Raw genomic sequence first — 24,258 nt, forward strand, 5'->3', positions numbered from 1 at the left:
ACACAATTAGAAAAGTTTGTTTTCCTGAGTTAACATGCCTTAATAAACAGTATTATGTTCTTTCTTAATGATGTCTTATCAAATGGCCTCAATGTCTTTAAAGCTGGCTTCAGTCGTGCTGGGGGATCTGGAGGAGCGACCAGGGAAATTCCAGGATTGCTTGACAGGGGCACCGTGTGGGATAGGAACTGCATAGGCAATGTCCTGGAAGAGGCCATGAACTGCTTTGCCGAGATGCAGAGGCAGACAGAGGAGAAATTTCGCATGTGGATAGAAAAGCTAACCCGTCTTGACACGGATGAAGAAAGCAAGCAACAACTGGAGCCCAGGGAGCCTAAAATGCATCTAGTTGGCCAAAGAATCCCCCCTACCATGCAGTCAGGGGCATTCGTGCAGATGCCTGATAGCCAAGTACTTCCGCAGCAGTCGTTTAATTCTTACGTGGGCTATCAAAATGTTGATGCTACGCTAGAGTTTCCAGCGACTTTTAATAACAATTTTCCACCTATCTTTCCAGAAAACGGGAATATTGCAGAGCATGATTTGAATCAATCACAAACTTAAATTATCTTTACAAACTTGATGTTACTTTGAATTATGCTATAAACAAGGTTTGCTTCTCTCTTCGTATATGTTTGTTTTGGTTTTTTTCTCTTTTGGGTTTTACTATCATGGTATCCTTTTTTCTTTATAGAGAATGTATATGTAGTTAAAAAAAAAAAAACACAGTACACCCATGTGCATGTGCCAGCACACACATACAGATACTCCTAACAAAATAAAAAAACAACAAAAAAAACCCACTAAGCTTTCTTTGCTAAACTTGGGAAAAAATAACTTAGAATCCTGGTTTAGATACTCCAGAATCAGTAGAGCTATGTTTGTTACAATAGGAGCATTCAGCATATTCATCCAAATGCTCTTCTTGCATGTTAAAGCATTTGTATAATGAAGTAAGCTTTATATTTAAAGGTGTAAAGTACCCTAGAGAATGAAATTAGATGCAGACCCATAACATTTCCTTAGCTCTCTGTTAATTTCCAAGTTTTACAACTTCAATGTCACGCATTAGTTTTGCTTCTTCCTTTTGAAGCAGAAATCATAAATAAGCTTATAATAACATAATATAACAGATGTGCACAATTATTTTTCATCTCCCATTTAGTGGTTCATTTTCTGTCCAGAGCTTTTATTAAATGTCACTGCTGTGTTGCATATGGCGTATTTAGGGGAAGCGGCTGGGTAACAGTGTGTGCACAGATACCCAAGTCCATACATACCTATGGGTTCACCTTGGGTGAAAATCGCATCCTCTGATTTTAGGTGCTTAGTGTGCTCTTCTGCTGAGCTCCTCCTGAGTCGGTGGAAAGACACAAGCACCTACAAAGACACCTCCTGGCAATGTCTCTCTCTCTCCCATCAGTTGTCTAAACTCCCTGCACAAACAGTTTAGATAACTTTCAGCTAAAGCTGGGCGAGAGGAATCGCGCCCGGAGCACGCGTGGGCGCGTGCACGACTGTGCACGCGGGGCGTTGCTGCTTTCTCCTGCGTATATACGATCAAACTGCATCTTTCATGCTGGAATAAAAATAATAGCGGCAGTCCTGAGGTAGGTGGCCGCCGGCGGATGGGTAGAGGCTTGGCGCAGGGAGTTAAGACGCGCGGCGTAGCCGGCGGGGCCGTAGGCGCTGTGGTGCTCCGAAGGTACGGTCTGCCGGCCGGGATCGGGCGGCGAGAGCTGCCGCACCAGCTTCCCGCTGAAATCGCCACTGACACGTGGCTGGGAATGCCGGAGCATTAGTTTCATTTAAATAACACGATAACTGCTATTGCGTGGGATTTTTTTAATACTGATAGCTATCTTGAATAGGCAGGCTTGAAACCGTGATGTTTAAAGTAGGATTAATTTAAACTATATATTAGAAATACCTATTTAATTCTTCTGTTGTCAGTACACACAGGGATATTTGGTCACCTCTCTAGTAAGGCCTTTCTTCATGGGAAGTAACTTCTCCATAGCTACCAAAAACGTATGCTTATCATCAGTTAGAATTTGTTAAAAGTTTATAATGCAAACAAAATCAGAATATAATAGTGCAAATCAAAAGTTTTTATGTAGCCATAATTTAAGCAAAGAGGACACTGTAGCTCTCTCTTGGCTCTGAAATTTTGTTTCTTAAACCATAGTTACTTCTGTCTGATTTTTTTTTCAAATTATTTTAGTGTAAAATAAATTTAGTGGAAATATCACTGTCTTCACCCCCACCGTCCCAAGTCAGTGGGAGTTCTTCCACCACTGTGCATGGATTTTTGGATCAAACTTGTAATGGGAACTCAAGAAATGCTTTTTATTCTTAGTTTAATGCTAACATTGCTGTGTTAATATTCTTCTTGACCCAGATTTTTTTTTAATGTATATGATGCCCTCATTAAACAAAAGTGAGGTTAGAGAGTTGTATTATTTTCAGAGTAACTGAAAGACTATGCAGGGGATAATTTTTAAGTACTCAAATTCTTTACAGATCACCTTCATGCATAATTTTGATACAAAGATTTTGATATGAACTTGTAAGAAATTCCTTCATCTGAAATTATGTGTGCATTTTTAACTCTAAGCAAACTTTAAAGAAGTTATTTTGTGTTTGATTGCAATTTAATAAAATTGATCCTTACCTGTTTAAAAGCTAAGATCCTTCAGGGAAGATTAATTGCTTATTTAAAAGATACTGAATCCTTCTGGTGTTCATAGGTTTGATATGTATACCTTTATGATGATAAGAGCAGCGTATTTTAAAGCATGACAACTTTTCATGTCTTCCCATGCATGCAGAAGCAGCTTTTTGCAGTGACTGTTTTTTAATGTGTAGGAGTCACTTAACTCAGTATGTCTGTAAGCATGCCCTTAACGATTTTTATAAAATAGTGTCTATGGAGCAATTAGGTATTTTAAAACAAATTATGTAAGGAGATCAGTCAAATTTATTTTTTTTCTCAGAGTTATAAAGACTTCTATATACTTACCACATAAATGGATAATAGTGAATAAGTTCATTAAGGATGTAGCCAGGGAAATTTCTGCCAGCCTTTAGTATCTTGGTTAGGTAACTTTTTAAAAAGCTGAAGCTGATCCTTAAGTATATTAAAAGGTACAAATTTGGATTTGGTTACTATAGGCAACAATAAAAACCTAGCTATTACCAGTATTTTTTTTTCCATGCAAACAACAGTGAATGTGAAGGAACAAGCAGCAAATTATAGCAGTTAAACATACAAATTTTTAAACTGCACTCTTTCTAGAGTAAAATGAATCAAAGGCATCCAGAAGCTTGATGAGGATATGGTTCATATTAGGTATAATTTTAAGTTAACTTCCCCATGAAAGCTAAATAGTATTAAGAGTACCTGTGCAAGAGCAGTGGTTGTAAATGGTTTTGTAAATGGTAAATATTGCTTTGTTTGGTCACTCTTTTCATTCGCTTCAAACATGGAGCAAGATCATCAGCTGTCGTAAATCAGCTCCTTCAAAGTGAAAGCAGGCGTTGGTTTGTTCAGTTGAGTATCTCGCTCCATTAGCTTGTGTTTTTGTACGAAGAAGCAAGTTTCTCCTTCTAGGAGATGAGAGAGGATCCCTTCCTTGGTGTCGCTGAGGTGTGCCGTGACGTGCGTGATGAAGGTGATTGCAGAACTGGCAGGTTGTGCAGTTGAACAGAAGCATCTGCCTTCTTGCTTTGCATCGTGCGTTCAGCAGATGCCGCCTCTTGCAGGAAGCTGACCTTCGAATACTGGTATTAGCGATGAGTCTGTATTGAAACGTGTGCGCAACAGCGTTTGGCATCTCTTTGGCAAAACAGACTTCTGGATTCCTGATACATAATCCGATTTCAGAGTATTTTTTTTTTCTTGGAAAACTGGAAATATTTTTGCTATACTGTGTAACTGTAGTTAAGTTTGTCGTGATTTCCATTATAAGCTCTTATTTTCAAAAGGCTTTGACTAGAAACTTTCAGGGAGTTAAAACTTCTTCTTCTGTGATTTTAACAGAAATTTTAATCTTTTCCATTTGTTATTACATTAAAATATTTTGACCTTGTCGAAGGGTATCAGAGGGAAACTTCTACTCTCCAACACGCACTATAATTTTGAATGTATTTGTATGTTCAGATGTCAACGTGTTACTTCCAAAACACCAAATTCAAGCTGACGAGAAATCAATAGGAGTTTTAAAAAGATGTGTAGGATCATAGGTGATAATTCAGAGTTTCTCTGATTACCCTATGTTTTATATTTCAGAATGGAATAAACATTCTAGTTTCTTCTCTTTTCTTTTCTTTTTTTTTTCTTTTTTTTTTTTTTTTTTTTTTTTTTAACAGTGATCTTACGGGTTTCCATGAAAGAATAAATGTCAGATATTCAGCTGGTGTAAATTGGCATAATTTCATATTGGTGGTGCCAGTTTGAGTAGGCTGGACTATCAGCTGATTTTAATCTTGTATGTTGGCATTTTTAATACTGAATTGGGTGTTTTTAAGTAAGGCAGACATTCATGCATGGGAGTGACAGAACACTCGTGTCTGCAGATTCAGGATTTAGTTGCAGGTGAAACACAGCTACTTCATTAATATTTTTTTACTAGTGCAACTGAAAAAGAAATGTTTATATAAAGCTAAATTTAAATGTCACTAAGGATCCACGTTACGCTGACAGCTCAGTAAATGAAAATTTAAAAGGACCTGCTCCTAGGGTCGGGTGCTGTGCAGAAATCCCGAGAGGTCTCTTGGGGTTTTGGGTGCAGTAGGATGGCTGCTTTGGGACTGCTTCCCACCCCGCCGTGGGCTGCGGTGGCAAACGTCTATAGGAAATTCCATCCTTTGCCTGAGCTAGCTGCTCGTCCCTTTATGCGAAGGCTTGGGGTTTTACTTCGCATGCCTTTATCAAAATAGCTGTACTTCTAGGTTTTATTACCAAAAAAAAAAAATTATCTCAAATGTGCAACAAAAATTCCCCCAGGCAAAGGTAGTGAAACCATTCAGTATTTCTGTTGCAAAAAATAAATCCGCGGAGAGGACAAAAAAAAAGAAAAAAAAAAAGTTCTCAAACCTTTCAGTTGTACTGATCTTCAAGTGTTACTTGTAACAGTATTAGGACAAAATAATTCAGGCAGATAGCTACATCTCAAATATTTTAAGTTTGCAATGTCTTTTAGTGGTTTTGCAGGATTGTTAGGTAATTTTGTCAGAGCTGCTGAAGTTAAGAAAGGGGGGCCAGTCTTAACTTACATAGACTGGGGTTTTATTTGGCAGTTGTTTTACAAATCAAACCATATTTATTATCAGCGATTTTTGGTTTTTTTTTATATATATATATATATATATATATATATTTCTCTTTGTATATCACATGTTGTAAATTTCTTTTTTTAAAGATAATATTTCAAGGGCATTAGAAGTTAGATCTCAGCCTCCTTAAAACCAGTAGAAAATTTCTACCCATTTCACTTCCTCTTAAAAATGGAACTTAGTCTGCAGTTCAGGGAATACGTTGGTTGGCTTTAATGGGAGTCTCTGCCTGATGAGGGGGTGTGTAGATCAGGCCCACCAACAAGACACTTGATTTTTGGCTCAGAATAATTGAGGTCTGCACTGTGACAACTGCGGTTAAATTGAAAGTATTTGAGTGTTTGCGCTGTATAATTTGTACAGTAGAAGTTAAGTATTCAGGTTGATTGATAACGATGGACGGTACCTTGTGAAACATGAAGCTGGAAACCTGCCTTTCTCACCGATGTGGTCTGTCTTGTAGAGCGTTAGGTCAGCGAAATGAAGGCACATGGAAAAAAAATGTATTTAAGTTAAAAAAAAAAAAAAAAAAAAAAAGAAAGAAAGAAAGAAAAAAAGATTTTGGGGTGCTGTGTCTAGTCTCAGGCTGATGGAGCAGAAGGGTTGGTCTGGCCCGTGGAAGTTCTGCGTTGGGTCCTTCCCAGGGAAGGTGCAATTTACTCTTGCAAGCCGGTGGTCCCTGGAGGCATGCATATGTTCACTTGGCTTCTCCTAACTTCTGTCCACAAAGGGCTGGGGGGTTTCTTATGTTCGTTTCTTTTTCTTTTTTGGTAGCAGAGCTTAGGATGTGACTGTTCTCAAAATCCTCCTGCTACACTTCTGCAAGCAAAACTCTGGGGTAGAGACCTGGCTTATGAGCCTGTTTCTATGCTTAACCAGTCATCAGGTGGCAAAATAAATGATACACTAACCATCAAATTCAAGGCATACTCCATTTCCTGGCGTTTTCTGTACGCACCCATGTTCCATGTGCCTTCGCTTAACGCACAATGAAAGTAACTTTACTGGGTGTTTATGTATAATTCAGTGAAACAAATCAAAGATATTTTCCATCTAGTCATCAAAAAGCCTGAAGGAATGAATGTTGAGCAGCAAGACTTGAATTTCTGAGATCTTTTTGGGTGTGATATATTAAAAATGATCCAGTCAGAGAACAGATAGTCATTTAGTTGTGTCATTTTGATTTTATTATTACCATTAAAGAAAAAAAAAATCTTTACTGAGTGAAAAGAAGGAAAATATGAAGAACGTGAATTTCATCAATAATTTTTGTTCACTTTATGATTTTAGGGGGAATGTTGTTACACTGCTATGGTTTTAATTGTATTTACAGTGTATCCTTTGCCTAACCCTGTAAATTTTGAAATGTAACTACTGTAACCTGGAATAAATAAATAAATATAAATAGTAATAAAGTGTTTCATGTTACTAAGCAATATATAAAAGCAAAGATTTTTTCCCCCTCCTTCCTTCTGGGAATTGTTTTAGAGTTTAGCTAGTTTTTGCCATTTAAGGTGCATGTGTTTTATGAAACTGTAGCTCTGGAAGTTGTCTTAATTATACCAGGTTTGTATTGTTTATCTAAAACATAAGTTGTCAAGTCTTAAAAAGCTTCTGGTCTTAAATATGAAGCTGTTCTGTTTGGATCGAAATTACCAATAGATCTGCTGTAAAATTATTTTGGTAAATCACTTTAGGATGAAATCCCCTAGGTCTCAGGTTTTGGCCTGCAGTATGCTTTTCTTTAATTGCAGTAGTGATCATCTGATCTTAAAATGTATGTAATTATAAAAGTCCATTCCATCGTTTGCCTAGTTCTTAAAGTAAATGGAATTAATCTCCTAAATTTAAGTATCGAATGTAAAGGAGGGAGTGGTTGGATGTCTTATTCTTTTAAAACATCTCCGTATTGTCTTTTAACAAATGCAGCCTCGTGTAGAGTATTGAGGTTCAGATAAAACAAAGCCATACACGTATTCATAAAGAAGATCCAGAAGTGGTGTCAGGGGGTGAGCCCAGAAGACCCTGTGTCTGTCTTGGCCTCTGTGTTTTGCCATTTTAACTTCTGAAGGGTTCAAGAAAAGATTCCTAATCTCCTTCCCCACCACTTTTTTTTTTTTTTTTTTTTTTTTTTTTAATCCTTAAAAATTTACTGGTTAAAAGTAACTCTGTAATCTGAGGGGAGTGTTGTTCTCTGTTCAGTTGAACTCTTCTGCTTGTTGGCCTTCGGCAAGCCACAAATCTCTCTTTGCCTCAGTTCTCCCCATAGGCAGAAATTTCAGAGTTCTTTGAGATCCACTAATGGAAAGCTTTTTGTAAGAGTAAAGGGTTGTAATTATTACGGTAGCCGTTCTCTATGTTTTGAGGCTTAGCATGGTATTCACACCCAGATAAGGCTTCGTGTGTCATGGTTGGAAAGGCATTGATGACTGCAGAGGGCGTTTCAGACCACCGAAATTAGGATTTTAATTTTGGATCGATTCGATCGGGATTGTCCCTTGGAGATGTCGGTCCTTTTCTGCTTCTTGTAGAGGAAAATGTAGTGAGGCGCACAAAGCGGTCAGTGTGAATCCCATCCCTAAGGCTGGAATTTGGCTTGCTGAACTTGAGCTTTCTAAAAATGAGGTGCCTTGTCTCAGGTAGTTAAGCTGTCGGTGTTTACAGGGGGGTAGTGAAATCACTCAAAGAAATGATAAACTGCCGTTTAGACCCTCGGTTTTCCTCCTCTCTTTCAGGATGAGGTTGCTTGCCCCCTAAAAGTTCCCCCCTCTGTTGATTACAGGGGGCAGGTAGATGCCTGGCAGAGACTAGATGCCCAATTTTAAGAAACCGAAAGAGAGATGATGACTGTTTAATGACTAAATTCCCCTTCAGCTTCTGCTAGCTGTTTTTTTTTTTTTTTTTTTTGTTCGTATGATAAAGTGACCTGCTGCTGCGGTGCACTGATAAACAGCTGCGCCAGCACAACGGTCACGGTGCTTCGTAGAGGATGACGTTGTTCTCCTCCATCTGAAACTTTAAGGTTGATTTGCAGCAGCTCCACCACCCCTTGCTTGTGCCACTAGAGTGACTTAGGGGGCAAGAGGAGTATACATGTTATAACACAATTTAGGTCACCAGATTTTGAGATGTGGCTCTATAAAAAGTATATGAGGGGCTAGCAAATGTGAAATTACTGCATTTGCTGCCTTGCAAACTTAAAGCTTCCTATGTACAGACACAGATTTTCATGCATGTGGCTTTTACTGCAGTTGTCTCGAGTGGATTTAGCTTTGATGAACTCTATAAATTCAGAGACAACTGGACTCTTGGAAACTTTGTCTCTTTATAGACCTTTGCCTCTCAATTAAAAAAAAAAAAAAAAAAACAAACAAACAAAAAAAAAAACCAAAAAAATCCTCCCAGACTTTCCCTTCTGCCCATTAACATTAAATGTCAACAGCTATATTTCGCTGCTGGTGCTTATTAACTTTCAGCCTTGTCTTTTTTTTTAAAAAAAGTATTTATTGCTTTAATAATAAATTAAAACCTATCACCAGTGTAACCTAAGTCTTTTGGCTACCTCAGGTTCATAGAAGATTTGATTTTTCTTAAATACATTGTTTAAATTACGGACCAAAGAACCTCACACTTCTGCTATACTGAGTTTTGATTCTGTCGCGGTTTTGTTTTGGTGTCTGTTTTTTCTGTCTTTTGAAACCCTGTTAGTGTCCAATACTACAAAGAGCAACACTGTTCCCCAAAAAGGCTGATAAAAGTTAGAACTGTGGTTTTAGTTGATCCTATACCTTTGCAACCTGAAAGCATTTTTTCATTTCTTATTTCCTAGCTGAAGTGAGTTGTCCTTATTTCTTGGCACCACACGTTCACTTTGCATCACATCATCAGCCGATCATGTAGTTGGCTGGGGAAGTTTTATTTCCAAATTTAACCCATCCTCCCCCTTTCTTGCAGTACTGAAAAGGGCACTGGAATGGGCATTTTTTAGAGAAATTTTGATAAGCCTCAGCTGCAGCTTTCATCTTGTTACAGTTGTTTACAGCCAAACTGTACATCTCGGCTAGTATAAGTATAGTTGGACAGCTAATCTGGATAAAATGATATTTTTTTATTGGAGGCTCTGCAAATTCTTTGCTGTGCCTTTGGGCAGAGAGTCCTGGTTGCCTTTTTTTTTTTTTTTTTTTTCTTTCTTTCTTTCTTTCTTTTTAAGAGGACATTTTAGCTTTTACATATATAGGCATTTATTGTTTATTTCTTCTTTTATGCATGCTGAGAATCAAAGGATTTTACTTGAGTTCTGTGGCCGTTATCTTGGCCTGGTTGGTCGTTCACTGGTGATAGGTATGGATAGCCTCGATATCAGGGGGCCCTTTGTTTCCAAATCTGATTTTGAAAGACAAGGCTGAGAAAAAGCAAAAAACATACCTCTGCTGTGAATTTTTTGTAAGTAGTCAGCTTGTTTTTTTCCAGATCCTTAAGCTGGTGGCTGTTACACTGACAAATATAATTACAATATGTAAATTAAATTGAAAATATGTTTGTCTGTTTGATGTATACTAAATTTAAGCTAAGTTATAAGGTGTGCTGTTTGGAAGTGTGGAAGATACAAGAGTGGAGCTACAGATAACAAGTTTATGCTTGTATTTCCTACTGATGAAGACTTTCACACAAGTTATTTCTATGGGTAGGTGATGAGAATATCACTCTGCATGTATATACATTTATTATACATTTTTGCATGATTATACATGTAGGAGTGGTACAATTTTGACTTGAGACTATTAGTACCTTTTGTCCAAATATAATTCTACTTGTGTAGGCATGTCTAGCTAAATTAATTTTTGCTTCTACTTCTGGAGATCTTAGCAAGAAGTGAGAGAAACAAAAATCTGAAGGAATTGTCTATAGCTCCTGAAATTTTAGATAACCTCCTGTAAAAATGGTCAAATAGTCAATATTGTACTTGACCCTCGTATCTTCTGCACTCAACTGTTTATTTTTATAGATCACATAATATATGTTCACGCTGAACTCTGATGATAAGACTGAAAACGTTCCCCTCCATGTTTCAGTCCAGCTGTAAACTTCTGCATGTAATTTAATCATGGGCTTGCACAAATAATTAACCAAATATCAGCCAGCTTAATTTTAAATTTGGTATGCCATTATTTTGTAATTGTCATTCTAAAGCAAAAAATTGTCTTTGAGTTAATTATCCGGATTTCTTTTCCAGTCATAATCATCAGTGTTTCATGTTGCGAACAGTTTGGTCTTTAATACATTGACATTTAACGAGTCATTTATTTTTGTCGAGTCTGTTTTAAGTTTGTAATATAACATTGTTTTATGAAATTGTTAATTTGGAGGCAGGTCTGATCTGAAGTATTCTGTGAATTTCTTCATACCTGGTTGCAAAACTGCTCTTTAGTACAACTTAAGCAATATGGTCACTCTTCAATGAAGTGTGTTGCTAACCACAAAATAGGAATTTCTTAAAACATTGCATTGAATTATGTTTCAGGGACCAAGTTTAAAACAAAACAAGCACCTTAATGGAAACAGCTTTTTCAGATAACTAAAGCTTCTAGTTCGTACTGTTCTTTTCGTCTGCAGCCGTGGACATTTAACACTTCTAGAAGAAACTAATCTTTTCTTTTTTTGAGATTCTTTTTTTTCTTTAATCCTTCTATAACTCTGAAGGTCCCATCTTTCTAAAGACATTATTAGTGAGCTGTATTAACGATTACCTCCTTTATATATCATACCTTATAATGAAAAATCCCTTCAAACATTCAGTTGTCAAAATTGCTTTGGATTTCTGGCATTATGCTACCAAAGCTGCTGACTTTTGGCCCAAACTATTTCTCCATTTGATACTCATTTCCGTGGCTGAAGTGCCAGCCCAAATGAAGGTTCGGTTCTGCCATTTGGGGAACAAGAACTCCAGCCTTTTTCACCCACTCTTGAATCCATGAACAGTAGTTACTAGGTGAGGCATTATATTGAATTAAAATATGCTTCATTGTGAAATTACGGTGTTTTTCCATTTGCTCTTTGCTTCCACATTAATTCTTGTCTTGAATATGACTTTATTCTGAGCTGCTTTTGTTTCTAGCATGCTTTCTAATCATAAGTTATTTTCATTCCTCACAAAGAAGATGTTCCGTTCCAATAAAATAGACCAAAAATTATCATTTTGTTGATCCAAATCATGTAAGACAAAATCTCTCCCTCTTCGCCCATCAGTTTGGTGGCCAAAGATTTATAGGGTGAATGTATGAATTAAAATTATATATATCACTGCACATTGTAGTTTTTTTTGTTGTGTTATTCTTTATCCTAAAAAAGCAAAACCAAAAAACACTGCAGTTATGAAAAATTCTCCTGTCCTTGACAGGAAAATGTTATGTAACTAAACTTGTCTAATGTTAAATTTATTGTAACTGGATTAGTTATATCAGAAAGATAATTTTATTAAATCAACCCACAAGTAATGTAAGCTGTCACTAGTTAAATACCTTGTCTTGCCAAATTTAATGTCCTGTAGTTCAGAAAATTATTTATTTCAAACTGAAGTTCTTTATCCTTTTAGAATTGTAAATGTAATGTTGTCAGATATGGAGATGTTTGTGTTAATGTAAAGGATAACATCCAAATAACTCATACGATGACAAGACAAGCTTAAAAATCTGTTTTTCTTACGTCTGTTTTCTATGTATGCAAACATTAAAATGTCTCTGTGATATCAGACTGTGTTCATTAACTAAAGTTTAATAATTGATGGTTCCTTAAGAACATCCTGTAGGAGAATGCACTGATCCTAGAACAAATTATTTATACTTTTAAAAGTGTCTTTCACAATATGCTGATTTCTAATACCCATTGCTTTTCTTTCTTTCTGCAGATGGACCTCCAGTTGTAGCTCATTATGATATATCAGACACAAATTCAGATCCAGAGGTGGTAAACGTGGACAATCTGTTGGCGGCTGCAGTAGTTCAAGAGCACAATAATTCTTTAGGAAATCAAGATCCGGGATCTACCTGGAGGAACAGAGGACTGCTAGATGAGCTGAGTGCTGATACAGGTTTGTTTAAATTCTCCTCCGATGTTTGTTCCAGCATCTCAGGCAGTATCCCACCTTCCTTCCTTCCAGTAGTTTTGTAATTTATATAGCTTTAAAAGCACCTCGTATGGATTCTGCAATAAAACAGTACAGATGTTTATTAAAAACGCCTAATGCTTATCCCACGCATAGCGGATAAGAACTGACAAAAATTCTTGGAATGTATTTTTTTCTATCCTAGTTTTCTTACTTTTCTTCTCCTTATGCCTGTAGTTACTACCTGGAATTTAAATCTGTGGGGGTTTTGTTATGTATTTTATACGAGGGTAAGCAAAGTGTTAATGAAGGGTTGATTATGATCACCCTTACCCTTAGCTAGTAATCCAGTCAACCTACCAGTAAATAATGTGATCATAACCTCACTTTAGTCATTTCAGTTGTCTGTTTGTCTTTTTTGTCTCTCATTTGTTTTTTTATTTCCTTAAAATACGAACATTAACTATCATCTTATGCCATCTGCATTTTTAACATACTGTAGAAGACTGGACGTACCAGCATCAGATATGAAGGGTGAGAAGGTGCTGGTCAAAGGGCTTAACGTCAAGAGTCTGCAAAGAAGTTAGTTTCAAGAAAGCAGGAGCAGGAACATTGTGGGAAGATTTAAAGTGCATATACCTCAGATTTTTCAGCTCCACCTAATATTTACAACTCTTCACTAATAAACAAGTTATACAGCAAAATGTAATGGTACTGTTTTGAATACAGAGGGTTGGGGGGGGGAATATTTCCTGTTGACTTGTATCAGCAAGTATGAATATTATTTGGTATTTCAGATTAACTAGCCTCGATAAAGCCTTTGAAAATGAGGAGATATGGAAGTAATGTTGTTTATGTTGTGGTGAAAATATCCTCCTAAGGGCATATATATATATATATTTATTTTTAACTTTGAAGAAGTTAGAAGTTTAAGATTTCTTGTTATGACCTAGGCTAGTTGGAGAGGCTCAAAGAATATTTAATTTTTTAAAAGAATATTAAAAAAAAAAGAAGAAAGAAAAGGAGAGGGGACTGTGGTAAATCTTAAGAGGTGATCCACAGTATAACCGTGTAAGTCCATTATATGAATGTAATCCTCTGTGATATGGTTTTCACTATGGTCTTTGGCTGGATACAGTCTTCCAATCTTTCTTAAACTGGCCTGTGTTTTCCAGGCTCGCTGGTATCATTATCTGGATAATAGCTAATTAATAGTCAGTTAAATATTTGACCCCTGTCAAGCCTACTGCTTTATTAAATGATTTATTAAATTATTAGAACAGCTGAAATTGGCTTTATTGTATAACATTAACGCTCTGGTACTTTAGTAGAAAGGAAGGTAAAGAAATAAAAAGTGAAAATTTCTTACCAAGCTTCCTTCCACTTTGCTGTTATGACTACAATGATGTGTTGGAAATTTGTTTTTCTTCCTCCATCTGTATCCAAGCAGCCTACCTTTTGCAAGGAAGGACTTGACAGGTAAAAGAAACCTGGAAAACTTCATGAAACTTCCTTATCCCTGAGCCTATGAAGGCTTGTCCCAATGAATTCTCTCCTGATGTTGGGGCTGTCTCATCTTCTAAAAGGATGAATCTCTTTTTCCTCCTATCTACATCTGGCTCCGGAGCTTCATATGTTCAGTACACTTCTGGCTCTGTAACGTACGTCAGTACTGACCTTTCTGTACCATAACTAGGACTGCACACTTGGAAAGCGTAGCTTTCAAATCGTGCATCTTGTTCCATCTTAATCATAAACCAGCGTCTAGTTTAGCAGACCTTTAAGTTTCACATTGGAAAAACATAAAATAAGCATTATCTAAGTGAAAAATTTTACTAGCGCACACTATCAAATCTTTGTGGATGGGCAAATATTTGGGGCTTTTTTTGCAGGTTTTGATGTTAGAGGGTAAACAAAATGTCTTTGGGTGTCGTCTAGTGCAAAGATAGCAGTCCAAAGAAAATAGCAGCACAGGCAGGTTACTAGGCGTGAAATTCGTATGGGCCGAGGCTGCGTTTCAATCTGTATGCCGTAATCTGGATTTACACCGAGCTACCGGTTGTAATATTTACTTTGCTAATCATGATTTCTCTACTGCTGCCTTCCTTTTTGTTGTCTGAACTTTAACGGTAATAAAACTGTGGTAACATGCTGCTCTCTTTGGGGGGGATTCAGTGTGGGGCTGTTTAAGAGCCTGTCAGCTTTGCCCCTCTGCCCTGCATCACCGCGTGTCCAGCGCAGGTTGCACCGCGGTGCCAGCGCACGAGGGCAGACCAGTGCCGATTCCAGCCTGTACGAATCAGTGAGCAGCAAGTGGGAAGCAGCCAAGGACTGTTGCTGTTTTGTTGCCGGTACTATAGCAGCAGGAAAATTCGGGAGTGGGGCGATGTGGACCGCTGGGGGTAGTAATCGCATGAATTGCCCAGTTTGTGTCACCAGCACTTGAATCAAAGCCTTTGAGCAACTCCATTTCGTGCTTCACAAGTGTGCCCAGCTGCTTCTGTTTAAGAAATATGTGTAGCCCATTTGGGGAGTTTTGCTGACATTTACCGAGGAATGTTCAGCTGAACTGTAATGTTAGGAAAAGCCATTGTGGCTATTATTCTTTTTAAGTTCAGCTAACAAATCTTTTTTGTCTTGAGAGGACAAAAGCCCTTCTCCTTGTGCTTTGCAGCACACAACTTTCCTTTCCCTTCTAGCCCGACTGAGATACTCTGGCAAGTGCCTTCACTTTCCAGAACTTGTGAGCATGCCGTATAGTTCCTATCTCTTTTTTTTTTTTTTTTTTTTTTGCTTGCATCTTTTATGAGTAATTGAAGCAGTCATTGGAATGTTTTCCTGGCACTTTTCCTAAACTTATTTCTTCTTTCTATGTCCTCTTGTCCTCTAACTTGGGGTATAATCAGTTCTGCATGTTTTTGCAGTTTTGAAATGCTATAGATCATTATTGCATCCTACTCCATTCATCTTTGAGGAGGTGTCCAGTCAAACTAGATAAGTGTAATATGTGCACTTAATTTTTCTAGCTCTAAAAATGATTCTTTCCTTGTGTAATGCAGCTGTGCTAGTTGTTTCCAAAGGTGGTCTCATCTGCTTCAAGGCTTCCCAGCTTCTCTACCGCTATTAAAGACAGACAATAAGTTGAGGTGTTGAAATAGTTTATTTTGTGTAAAATAAATAATCATTTTGTTTTGTGTTTTTTGTGCAAGTATTATTTAGTATTTTACAATGCATCTTCACTAATTGCAATCAAGTACTTTCTTAGCAGTACTAGCAGTAAAACCTGCAACAGTCCCTCAGAGTTTTTAGAAGGGAGCTGTTGCTTGACAAACTGATGAACTGGATAGCCATTGAGTAACTGTAATAAAAGAACAACTCTGCTGTGTATAGAGCTTGTGAAAAATAGATTTTTCAAGGAGAATTTGTAAATGGGATATTTTTGTATGTGGCATGTATAATTTAAAACAATCCTTTGTCATGCCTGTAGTGTCTAAATTCTGTAGAGGTACTTGTAATGATATTAGAGCAGTGCGACATGAATATAATGCTTCTGCCTCTTATTTAGCATCATATTTCACCTTCAGGAAAGGTAAATCAATGTATTGCTAATGGCAAGTATCCCCGTAACTAAAATCATCATCATCATCTTGGAAAAGAAACAGTTAGACTTAACCAACTTCTTAAGTTTGTGTATCCTACTTATCTCCATTAGAAAGAGAACCTTGTTGAGTAAGATAAATCTAGTTTTCATACCTGTTCTTCCTGCAAAGACTAGTTTCCAGTTAGGCTGCTGATTTTCATGATGAGGACAGCAATACTCTAGCCACTGAGATTGGTGCTTATTCTGTAGGCATTTTGATTCATTCCCTAGGTCTCCATGTAGCCTCACTTGTCATCTGTGCTGGATGGGGCTGAGGTTGCACTGGTGATCTTCATATGGCAGAATGTGTCATTCTGTTCAGTCTTGTAGTCACCTGAAGACAATTTTTATTCAAAACCCACCTTTTTGTGTGACAGACTGTTCAGCTCATTAGTATATCCTAATGGGCACGTTATCACAATATTCCTTGTGCCATTCTCCTGTGGCGCTTGAGAGACACCTGCCCACAAGTAATAAACTGAAGGTCTGGGCTAAATTCCTGATGAGGAAATTCAGGGTTGCACTAAAGGCCTTGAAACATTGCAGTCAGCTTGTAAACTTACAGGTTTTTTGTCATCTAAGACTTCTTCCTGGAAAGTACTATGAGCAATTCTGCAGGCAGAAAAGTTTGGTTGACAGAAGAGACTTTGGTTGCAGGAGACATTTCTGGCTTTGGGTTGTCAGCTGCATGGAACAGTGTGACAGAAATCGATGATTTTGTTTTTTCATTGACTTGCTTCCTCTGTTTTAGAAAAATAATGATGCTGAGACAACAGGACTTTCTTTTCCCGTAGTTTGTGTGATGTTTCCATCCATCCTGAAGACTGTCACAATATCACGGGGTTGGATTTATTGGCAGTAGTTTGTCACATTATTTCAAAGATGTTTAGAAACAGTTAAGTCTTAGCTTTGTTGTAAAACAGCAGCTGGAAGACTACACCTAAAGCAGAGAAGTTCTTAACACAGTAGTCGGACTATTGAGATCTAGACCATCAGTAACACTACTGAGATTGGATAAATGCAGTGATTGTCATGTATCAGGCTGTCTTATGCAAACTGAGAGTTGAACATAATGATCTGATAAGATTTTCCAGTCTTAGTTTGATAAGAAATGCTTTTCACAACTGATTTCTGAGTCATTTAAGCTGTTAAACGTGGGCTGTATTTGCATTTTCTCGATCTACAGGTCATTTGGATCCAGGATTTCTTGCAAGTGACAAAACCTCTTCTGGTAATGCACAGATCAATGAAGAAATTAATATTGCCTCTTCTGATAGCGAAGTAGAGATTGTTGGAGTTCAGGAACATGCAAGGTATGAAGTCATTTTTCTTCCTTTTTCAGTTTAAATATATTTTTTAATTTTATCAGAATATATATTAGCAAAATTAACAAAAAAGTTGCTGGCTTTCAGTAGTACTGTTGTTATCCCTCCATGGCTGATGAGCGAAAGGTAGCAAATGTTGTACTTTTCCTATTCTGCTGGTCACGGTAATGTCAAAAAGTGGGGGTTTTTTAGAAGTATTATCATCTTCATATGTATTTAGATTCAGCTTATGATTCAATGTGAAGCAGTAAAAGGCTAAACATATGCAATATTGAAATCAGATACCAAATTTATTTACATAAATACATAAATGAAAATATTTACATTGGTTCTTGTTTCCTTTCAAAATATTCACCTACTTTAAGCATTTAAATATTTTCCAATTCATTTAATTAATCAGTTGCCCTAGGTGTGAATATACTATGAATTTCAGAGTGGCTGATGTGCTAAGATAGCACTCTTAGCCTAAAAATACATCCTTATGAATCTTAGTTTTATTTCAAGATACAGGATAACTATCTTCGAACTAGATCAAGGACAAGGAAGAGGAGGTAGATAAGGAAGCCAGAAGTTTCTCAAAATTCAATAGCTGCCCAGCTCTGCTTCAGCTCTTATTCTAGATAGGCATGTTTTGATGTTTCTTTTCATCATTAGTCTATGGTCTTTCCTTGGTTTAAGGTATGATGAAACAGGTGAACAAGACTGGCATTTTCATGTAGTGTGGAGAGTTAAATTCTTAAAGTAAAAACAGTTTTTACTGTAAACACACAAACTCTATGTAAAACTAGTCTGCTGCCTGATGAATGCTTAGAGGAGGAAAAGGGGCTAGAGGGGCAAGGAACAGAGCTTTCTCTCACTGTTTCTTCACCATGTCTGTCTTGAGGAAAGGAAGAAGGCACACAGGATCTAAGTCTAGTCCTGTAGGATATGAAAAAAAAAATGTTTCAAGGTGCTGAAGGTGCTTGGTCTTAATTTTTAGAATACTGAAAGTCATTCTGTGACTGACCCTGTTGGAAAAATATTAACTCCTTAGGGAAGAGCCCCCCTAGCTGTTTATCCAGCAGACCCGGTGCTTACACCATCTTTGTCCTAGTGATAAGTACCATTGACTTGTCCTCTGCTACTAGTTTGTGCGTGTCCAGCACTATGTACGCACATCCCTTCTGCTTGGGGTCCCCCTTACAAAAAGCTTTCCGTGCTGATTGCCTAAATAATACTTAACATGTACAACAATGGGAATGTTAAATAAATATACAGTTGCTGTTTAAAATTAGTTTGGATATCCATTAGATATGGACTTTTTTGTGTGGAAATGGTAACTCATGCTTTTCCACAAAGAAGACAGACATGTAACATGGTGTTCTTGCAGAACACTTCCCTTGCTGTGCTCGCCGTTGCCCATGTAACGACTCTGCCATCTATCAAAGACCAGTTCTTGTTGGTTCCAATGAATACTTGCACGTTTTGGTTGCTTGAATCCTATTTAGCATTTTATTTCTCTTGCAGGTCTAGTCTTGCAGTTATGAAGTATTGATGGGCTTCTGACAGGGTTGTCGTTTGGACAAGGTTTAGGTTTTTGATCAGTATTTTTGCATGCTTAGTTAGTATGATGTTTGAATTCAGTTTTTTTGCTCACACTTTTTTTTCTTTTTTTCTTTTTCTTTTTTTACCATGCTCCATATCTCCATATTGTTGTTGGATTGGTGTGAGTTGTGAAGCTTTTGAGTTTGTCTATGATTTGTAGTTTTCAGATTGCTAGTGAATTGGTCATGTTTCTTATCATTACACTATTACTTGACATTTACTTAGGACGCCAAATCATAGTTCACAGTTTGTTTTATTTTTTGTCCTGTAGAATTTTTATCATGCATGTGTATAAAACAGTCCTCCTCTGTTTCTCCCTTTTTAAAAAATTTTGTTTTATTGCCTTACTTGATATCTTCCCCTTAGTTACAGGTTGGAAAGCATGTTCCTTAAGATAATGTTTGATTGAACGTTTTGCTCTTGGCTGCTTGTGTGACTTGTTTGAGGATATACACTTTCATTTTTGCAAGATACCGTTTCTGTGAGGAAATTTATAGACTACTACTTGTCATCTTCAGGGAGAAAAGTTAGTATTAGCTATGCATAAGCATTGAGAGGACTGTTCCGTATAAGAATAATGGACCATATATAAGTGTCATATATAACTTTGGTTACAATCTATTCTTGTCAGTTATGCTTGCAGGTATTTCTTCTTAAAAGAAAGTTTTTAAAAAGATCCCTACATTTGTTAGAGTTGCAGCCTCTTATTATGCATTTTTTGTAGGTATGTGTTTTAAGTATGTATCTTGAGACTGAAGGAGGAATAGCAAAGTCGTTCTGCAGGTCACATCCAAAATGAAGTAGTGTATCTGAGAAAGAAATGTGACATTTATATCCCAATACATTACAGCTTGGAGAATTAGATTTTTTTTCCTTCTGTTTCATGAAACCATCTCCAGCCAGAGACCAGAGATGAGAATAACCTAAGGAGTTCTAGAGAAATTATACCACCTACAATCAAAAAAAAAGGGGGGGAGGGATCTCAGGAGCACTTGACTAGTGTAGAAAACTCTGGTTTGTGAAATGCAGTACATGTGTCATAACAAGGAGGTGGGAAAGGTTACCCAGCAGCCAAACATCTCTGGCTGCAGCTGCCACCAGTGCTTACAAGAGCAAAACAATTTTTGAAGCACTGGATGTAAAGTTTTACTAGCACTTGTTTAAGATTTCCAGCTGTGAATGGAGTGACAGTCTTCAGGACTCCACTAAATTCTTGTCATCAGTTGATTGTATAAGAAAACTAATATTCTTTTGTTTTATTTTTTTCTAATTACTATTATTTTGTACTCACTTGTCACAGCCATTATCAATATAATAAGTAAAAATGCTGTGCAAATAAAGTAGATGTATACCTCAGTTCAGCAAGGCACTTGAGTGTGTGCTTATCTTTAAATATATGATTTGGTCTCATTGACTGAATTACTGAAAGCTTGAATGTTTTGCTGAAGTGGGACTGTACTGGTACACAGTGAATATTTCTCAATGTGTTTGTAATTTTTGAGTTAAGATGACCAGGAAAGATCAATTGTAATAGCTGTAATAATGTAGTACAAGATCGCTCTTATTAGTATACAGAAAGTATCATTATGTCCTTATTTTAACATTTTTGATTCCATATAAAAAGATATCTTTTCTCTTTTTCTCATCAAGATTTTCTCTCTTCATTTTTTTCCTCTTTTTTTTGAAGTCTGGGGGATAAAATTACTACCAGGAAACCCTCTGAGTAGTGCACTGCACTGCATATGATGGGGTAGACTTCTTCAAGATCCTTGGAAGCCATGCACACATTTCATAAGAAACATTATTTTATACCCACTGGTAAAATTAAGTTCTTGGAAAACAAACAAACAAACAGTATAAATTTAAGTTTAGCCTCAGCTTTCTTACAGGTAAACTTGCAGATCGCTAGGTATTTAAAGTGTCATGGACTCTACAAGTGGGAATTTTGGAGAGGGACATGTTAACAAGATGCAGAAGTGGTGTTACAAAAAAAAGTGGTTAAAAAAGGAATCTTGTGCGTGAAGCTTTAATCGGTTTTGCTTTTTGCCTTGCTGCAGGTGTGTGCATCCAAGGGGAGGTGTGATTCAGAGTGTCTCTTCCTGGAAGCATGGCTCAGGCTCACAGTACGTTAACGCTCAGCAAACGCAATCATGGACAGCTGTGACTCCCCAGCAGAATTGGTCTTCACCCCCAGAAGTAGTAGACCTTACTCTGGATGAGGATACCAGACGCAAATATCTACTGTAATGCAGTGTCACTGTGTTTTTGCCCCCATCCCTTCTCCCCTTTGTGGCACAGAAGTTCATTGGTATAGCTTCAGCTTCAGAAGCCCTAGTCCTGGCATTACAAAATTCAAACTCATGAAGATTTTCATTTCCATAAGAATGTAGTGTAATTTTAATATCACTGTAAACATTTTTTACCTTCTCCAAGGAGGATTCTTCCCAGAATTAAACCCAAAAGCTCCAAATTTAAAACACATCTACAGTTAACTAATTTTTTGTGTGTTAATCTGAAGAAATAATTGTGTATAAAGTTTTGCTCTCCCACCCTCTCACACCTCCAACTTCAAAACATTTTTAATTTATCAGTATATTGGGTTTGTTTGTAGAAGTTAGTGTTTTGCTGTGTGCGCATCAGCGATTTTGAGAAATGCTGTGTCCTCACTGATTTCAGTGGAGCTGGGGGTATTCAACGCTTCCGAAAATTGGGCCGAGAGTATTTATACCCAAGCTGATTTGGTTGTTACCAGCAGGAGGGACTGTCTGTAATATAAAAGGCCCATAATATATGCACTGAACAGCTTTTAATTAAAGGATTTTTATTTTCAATATAATTTATAGTTCACACTCTTTTCAGTGCTGAATCTTCTGTCTACCTAACTACTGTGTTACACTGATCATTTCACACAGCTTGTTACAGTTTTATAACAGTAGTGACTTACTAGCAGCTGATTATTGTAAAAGCACAAGAAAATGAGAAGTAATACAAAGGCCCAGCATCCCTCTCCCATTTTAAATATACCTGAATTTTACATATATCTGAATCTTGCCTGGGGTAGAGGAGGGAGAGAAACAAAACATGTTGCTCTAAGTCCTCATTTTTACTATTTGCTTATTTGCTTCACTGACCATCTCAAAAAACTTGTAAAGCCCCCATCTGGCAAAGCACTTTAGCAGATGTGTAGCGTTAAGCTCTGGCAGTTCACTGAAACTATGGGGCAATTCAGATGCTTAAAATTCTGCCCTAAAGGATGTTGCGGGATCAGGGCCTAAGTTTGTAATCTTTTTTTTTTTTTTTTTTTTTTTTTTTTTTTTTTTAAGTAGATCTGCACCATTTTTCTGGCCTTAGGTCACGTCTCTTATCCTACTTTTGGAATTGCTTTTTAGATTATGATCCAAGAAACACTTTCCACCAGAATATTTACTACACTGAAATCAGTGGAACTACTTACCTGAGTGGCCACAAGTTTCTGTAGTGTATATTGAATTTCCTGGCCCTTAATCTGTCATTTTGAGGCTTTCTCAAGGCAAAAACCAAAGATTAAGAAAAAATAATGTTCACTTTAAATGTCTACTGTGCAATTAAAATGTTCCTTTGTATTCAGATGTTTTTAACGGAAATTTTATACAGCTCTGTCATCAGATTTTTGCCATCTGAGGCTGAACAGGAGGTAAACACGATATGAGAAGTCCTGTTTTGCTTTAGTGTTGGCTGGTTTCTAAATTTATTTGATTTCCAAAATTTTTGTCTGTGAGCAAAAAAAAAAAAATAATAATAATTTTGTTATCGCCTAACTTAGGGGAAAAAAGAAAAACCAATAACAGTGGTGGTATAGCTAGTAACAAACAGCTTTTTCCCTAATAAGCAGAAAGGTTATGCCTGCACTTTAAAGAACAATTAGTTAAGGGTTTTATATTCCAGTTTCAAGCTTTCTAAGACATTGAACTGTGATAAGTGTATTGCATGACCTGCAAATGTATGTGGTGCTTCTCGTGAGCGATTTCTTTCTTTCCCGGGGTGGCGGGCAGCGGGGCGGATGGGGTCCGCGCGCCCCGCGCTGCGCCCGAGCCTGCGTTACCGGCACGCTCTCTCAGTAGCGGCTGCTGATCTTCCCCCCTCGTTTCTTGATCGCGCCGCTCAGCCGTCGTCGTAGCGGACCAGCGCACGCGCTGTAAGGTCGCGCCGGGACAGCGCTTTCGCGTGGCTGCTTTTTGCTGTTCCCTGAAGTTGTTTTGGAAAGACCCGCCTGGCAGAAGGCTGCAGGGACCCATTCGTAGTCCTTCCATTCAAACTGCAAACTAACTATCCGTTCTTCTTTTCAGTTTGTATATGATGTGACTTCCATGTATATATAAAAAAATGACTGCGTCCTAACCAAACTTCCTCCAATTGTGCACTGTGTTTGTTTAAACAATTCATGTATTGTAGTCTGATGCAGTTTTTTTTTTTTTTTAATTTAAAACACTACATATTTTCTTTTATCCTTAACCAATTTTGAAAGGGTAGTAATCTGAAAACCACAATCACTGGATAGCTAAGAAATATTTGTGTTTTTGTTTTACTCTTTTTGTCTGTTTGTTGTATTTTTTTTTTATTATTATTATTTTATTTTTTTTAAGAGAGCAAAAGGTGCCTGGACAGTTTTGCTCTTCTCAGCAGGAAAGAAAAACGTTTGCCATTGTACGGCTGAGAACCAGTGCACTTGGGGCCTGATGCAAAATCTTTCCGCCGCCTGCAGCGTGCACTGGCTCGAGCCCTTCGTGGCGGAGCAGCTCCCGCGTGGCTGGAGTTTTGAACTTGGAATATTCGGTAGTGATGACGAATCACCGCTTAGAACGTAAATGTTTAAAACGTGCGACTCTAGTTACAAAATTTGATTCTTGACACTCATTATTTAGTTCTCATTTTCCATCTAGTATTTAATGGTCTTTGGAGAAAAAAAAATAATAATAAAACAGAGTGTTATATATATATATATAAATATATATATTTTTGGTGCAAGATGAGACCTTCTGTTTTTTGAAACAAGTCTGTAGCATAAAGGTTAAACTATTTTAAGACAAAATAAAATAGAGTGTATTATTTAAACAATATCATCTTGTTTGGGATTTTTTTTTTCATTTTTCTTCAATATGCAGCTGTTTCTCTTCTCTAAAGTAAACCTTTTAAGCTCTGTGATTGGGTAACAACTATCCAAATTCAGTGTGACTCCCTTCTGAAATGTGTTTATTTTGAATGTTTGGATTGTAAATGTGATTTCCAGACCG

The 24,258-nt window shown here is 37.2% G+C and overlaps 1 protein-coding gene across 2 annotated transcripts in view; it reads left to right on the forward strand.

Moving 5' to 3' along the window:
- The window catches only part of ARK2N (arkadia (RNF111) N-terminal like PKA signaling regulator 2N), a 45,359-nt gene extending 21,313 nt beyond the window's left edge, over positions 1-24,046 (forward strand). Inside the window, exons 3-5 of one of the 2 annotated variants that reach the window (XM_062599839.1) lie at positions 12,242-12,424; positions 17,266-17,392; positions 21,046-24,046. In XM_062599839.1, the coding sequence (XP_062455823.1) occupies positions 12,242-12,424; positions 17,266-17,392; positions 21,046-21,235 (500 nt within the window). In that variant the 3' untranslated portion in view covers positions 21,236-24,046. Of the gene's footprint in view, positions 1-103; positions 566-12,241; positions 12,425-17,265; positions 17,393-21,045 lie in introns of those variants that run through there. The other variant, XM_062599838.1, reaches the window with a different exon arrangement.
- Positions 24,047-24,258: the final 212 nt, after the last annotated feature.

This window comes from Rhea pennata, chromosome Z (assembly GCF_028389875.1).
Source record: "Rhea pennata isolate bPtePen1 chromosome Z, bPtePen1.pri, whole genome shotgun sequence".
In the NCBI taxonomy this organism is placed as follows: Eukaryota; Metazoa; Chordata; class Aves; order Rheiformes; family Rheidae; genus Rhea; species Rhea pennata.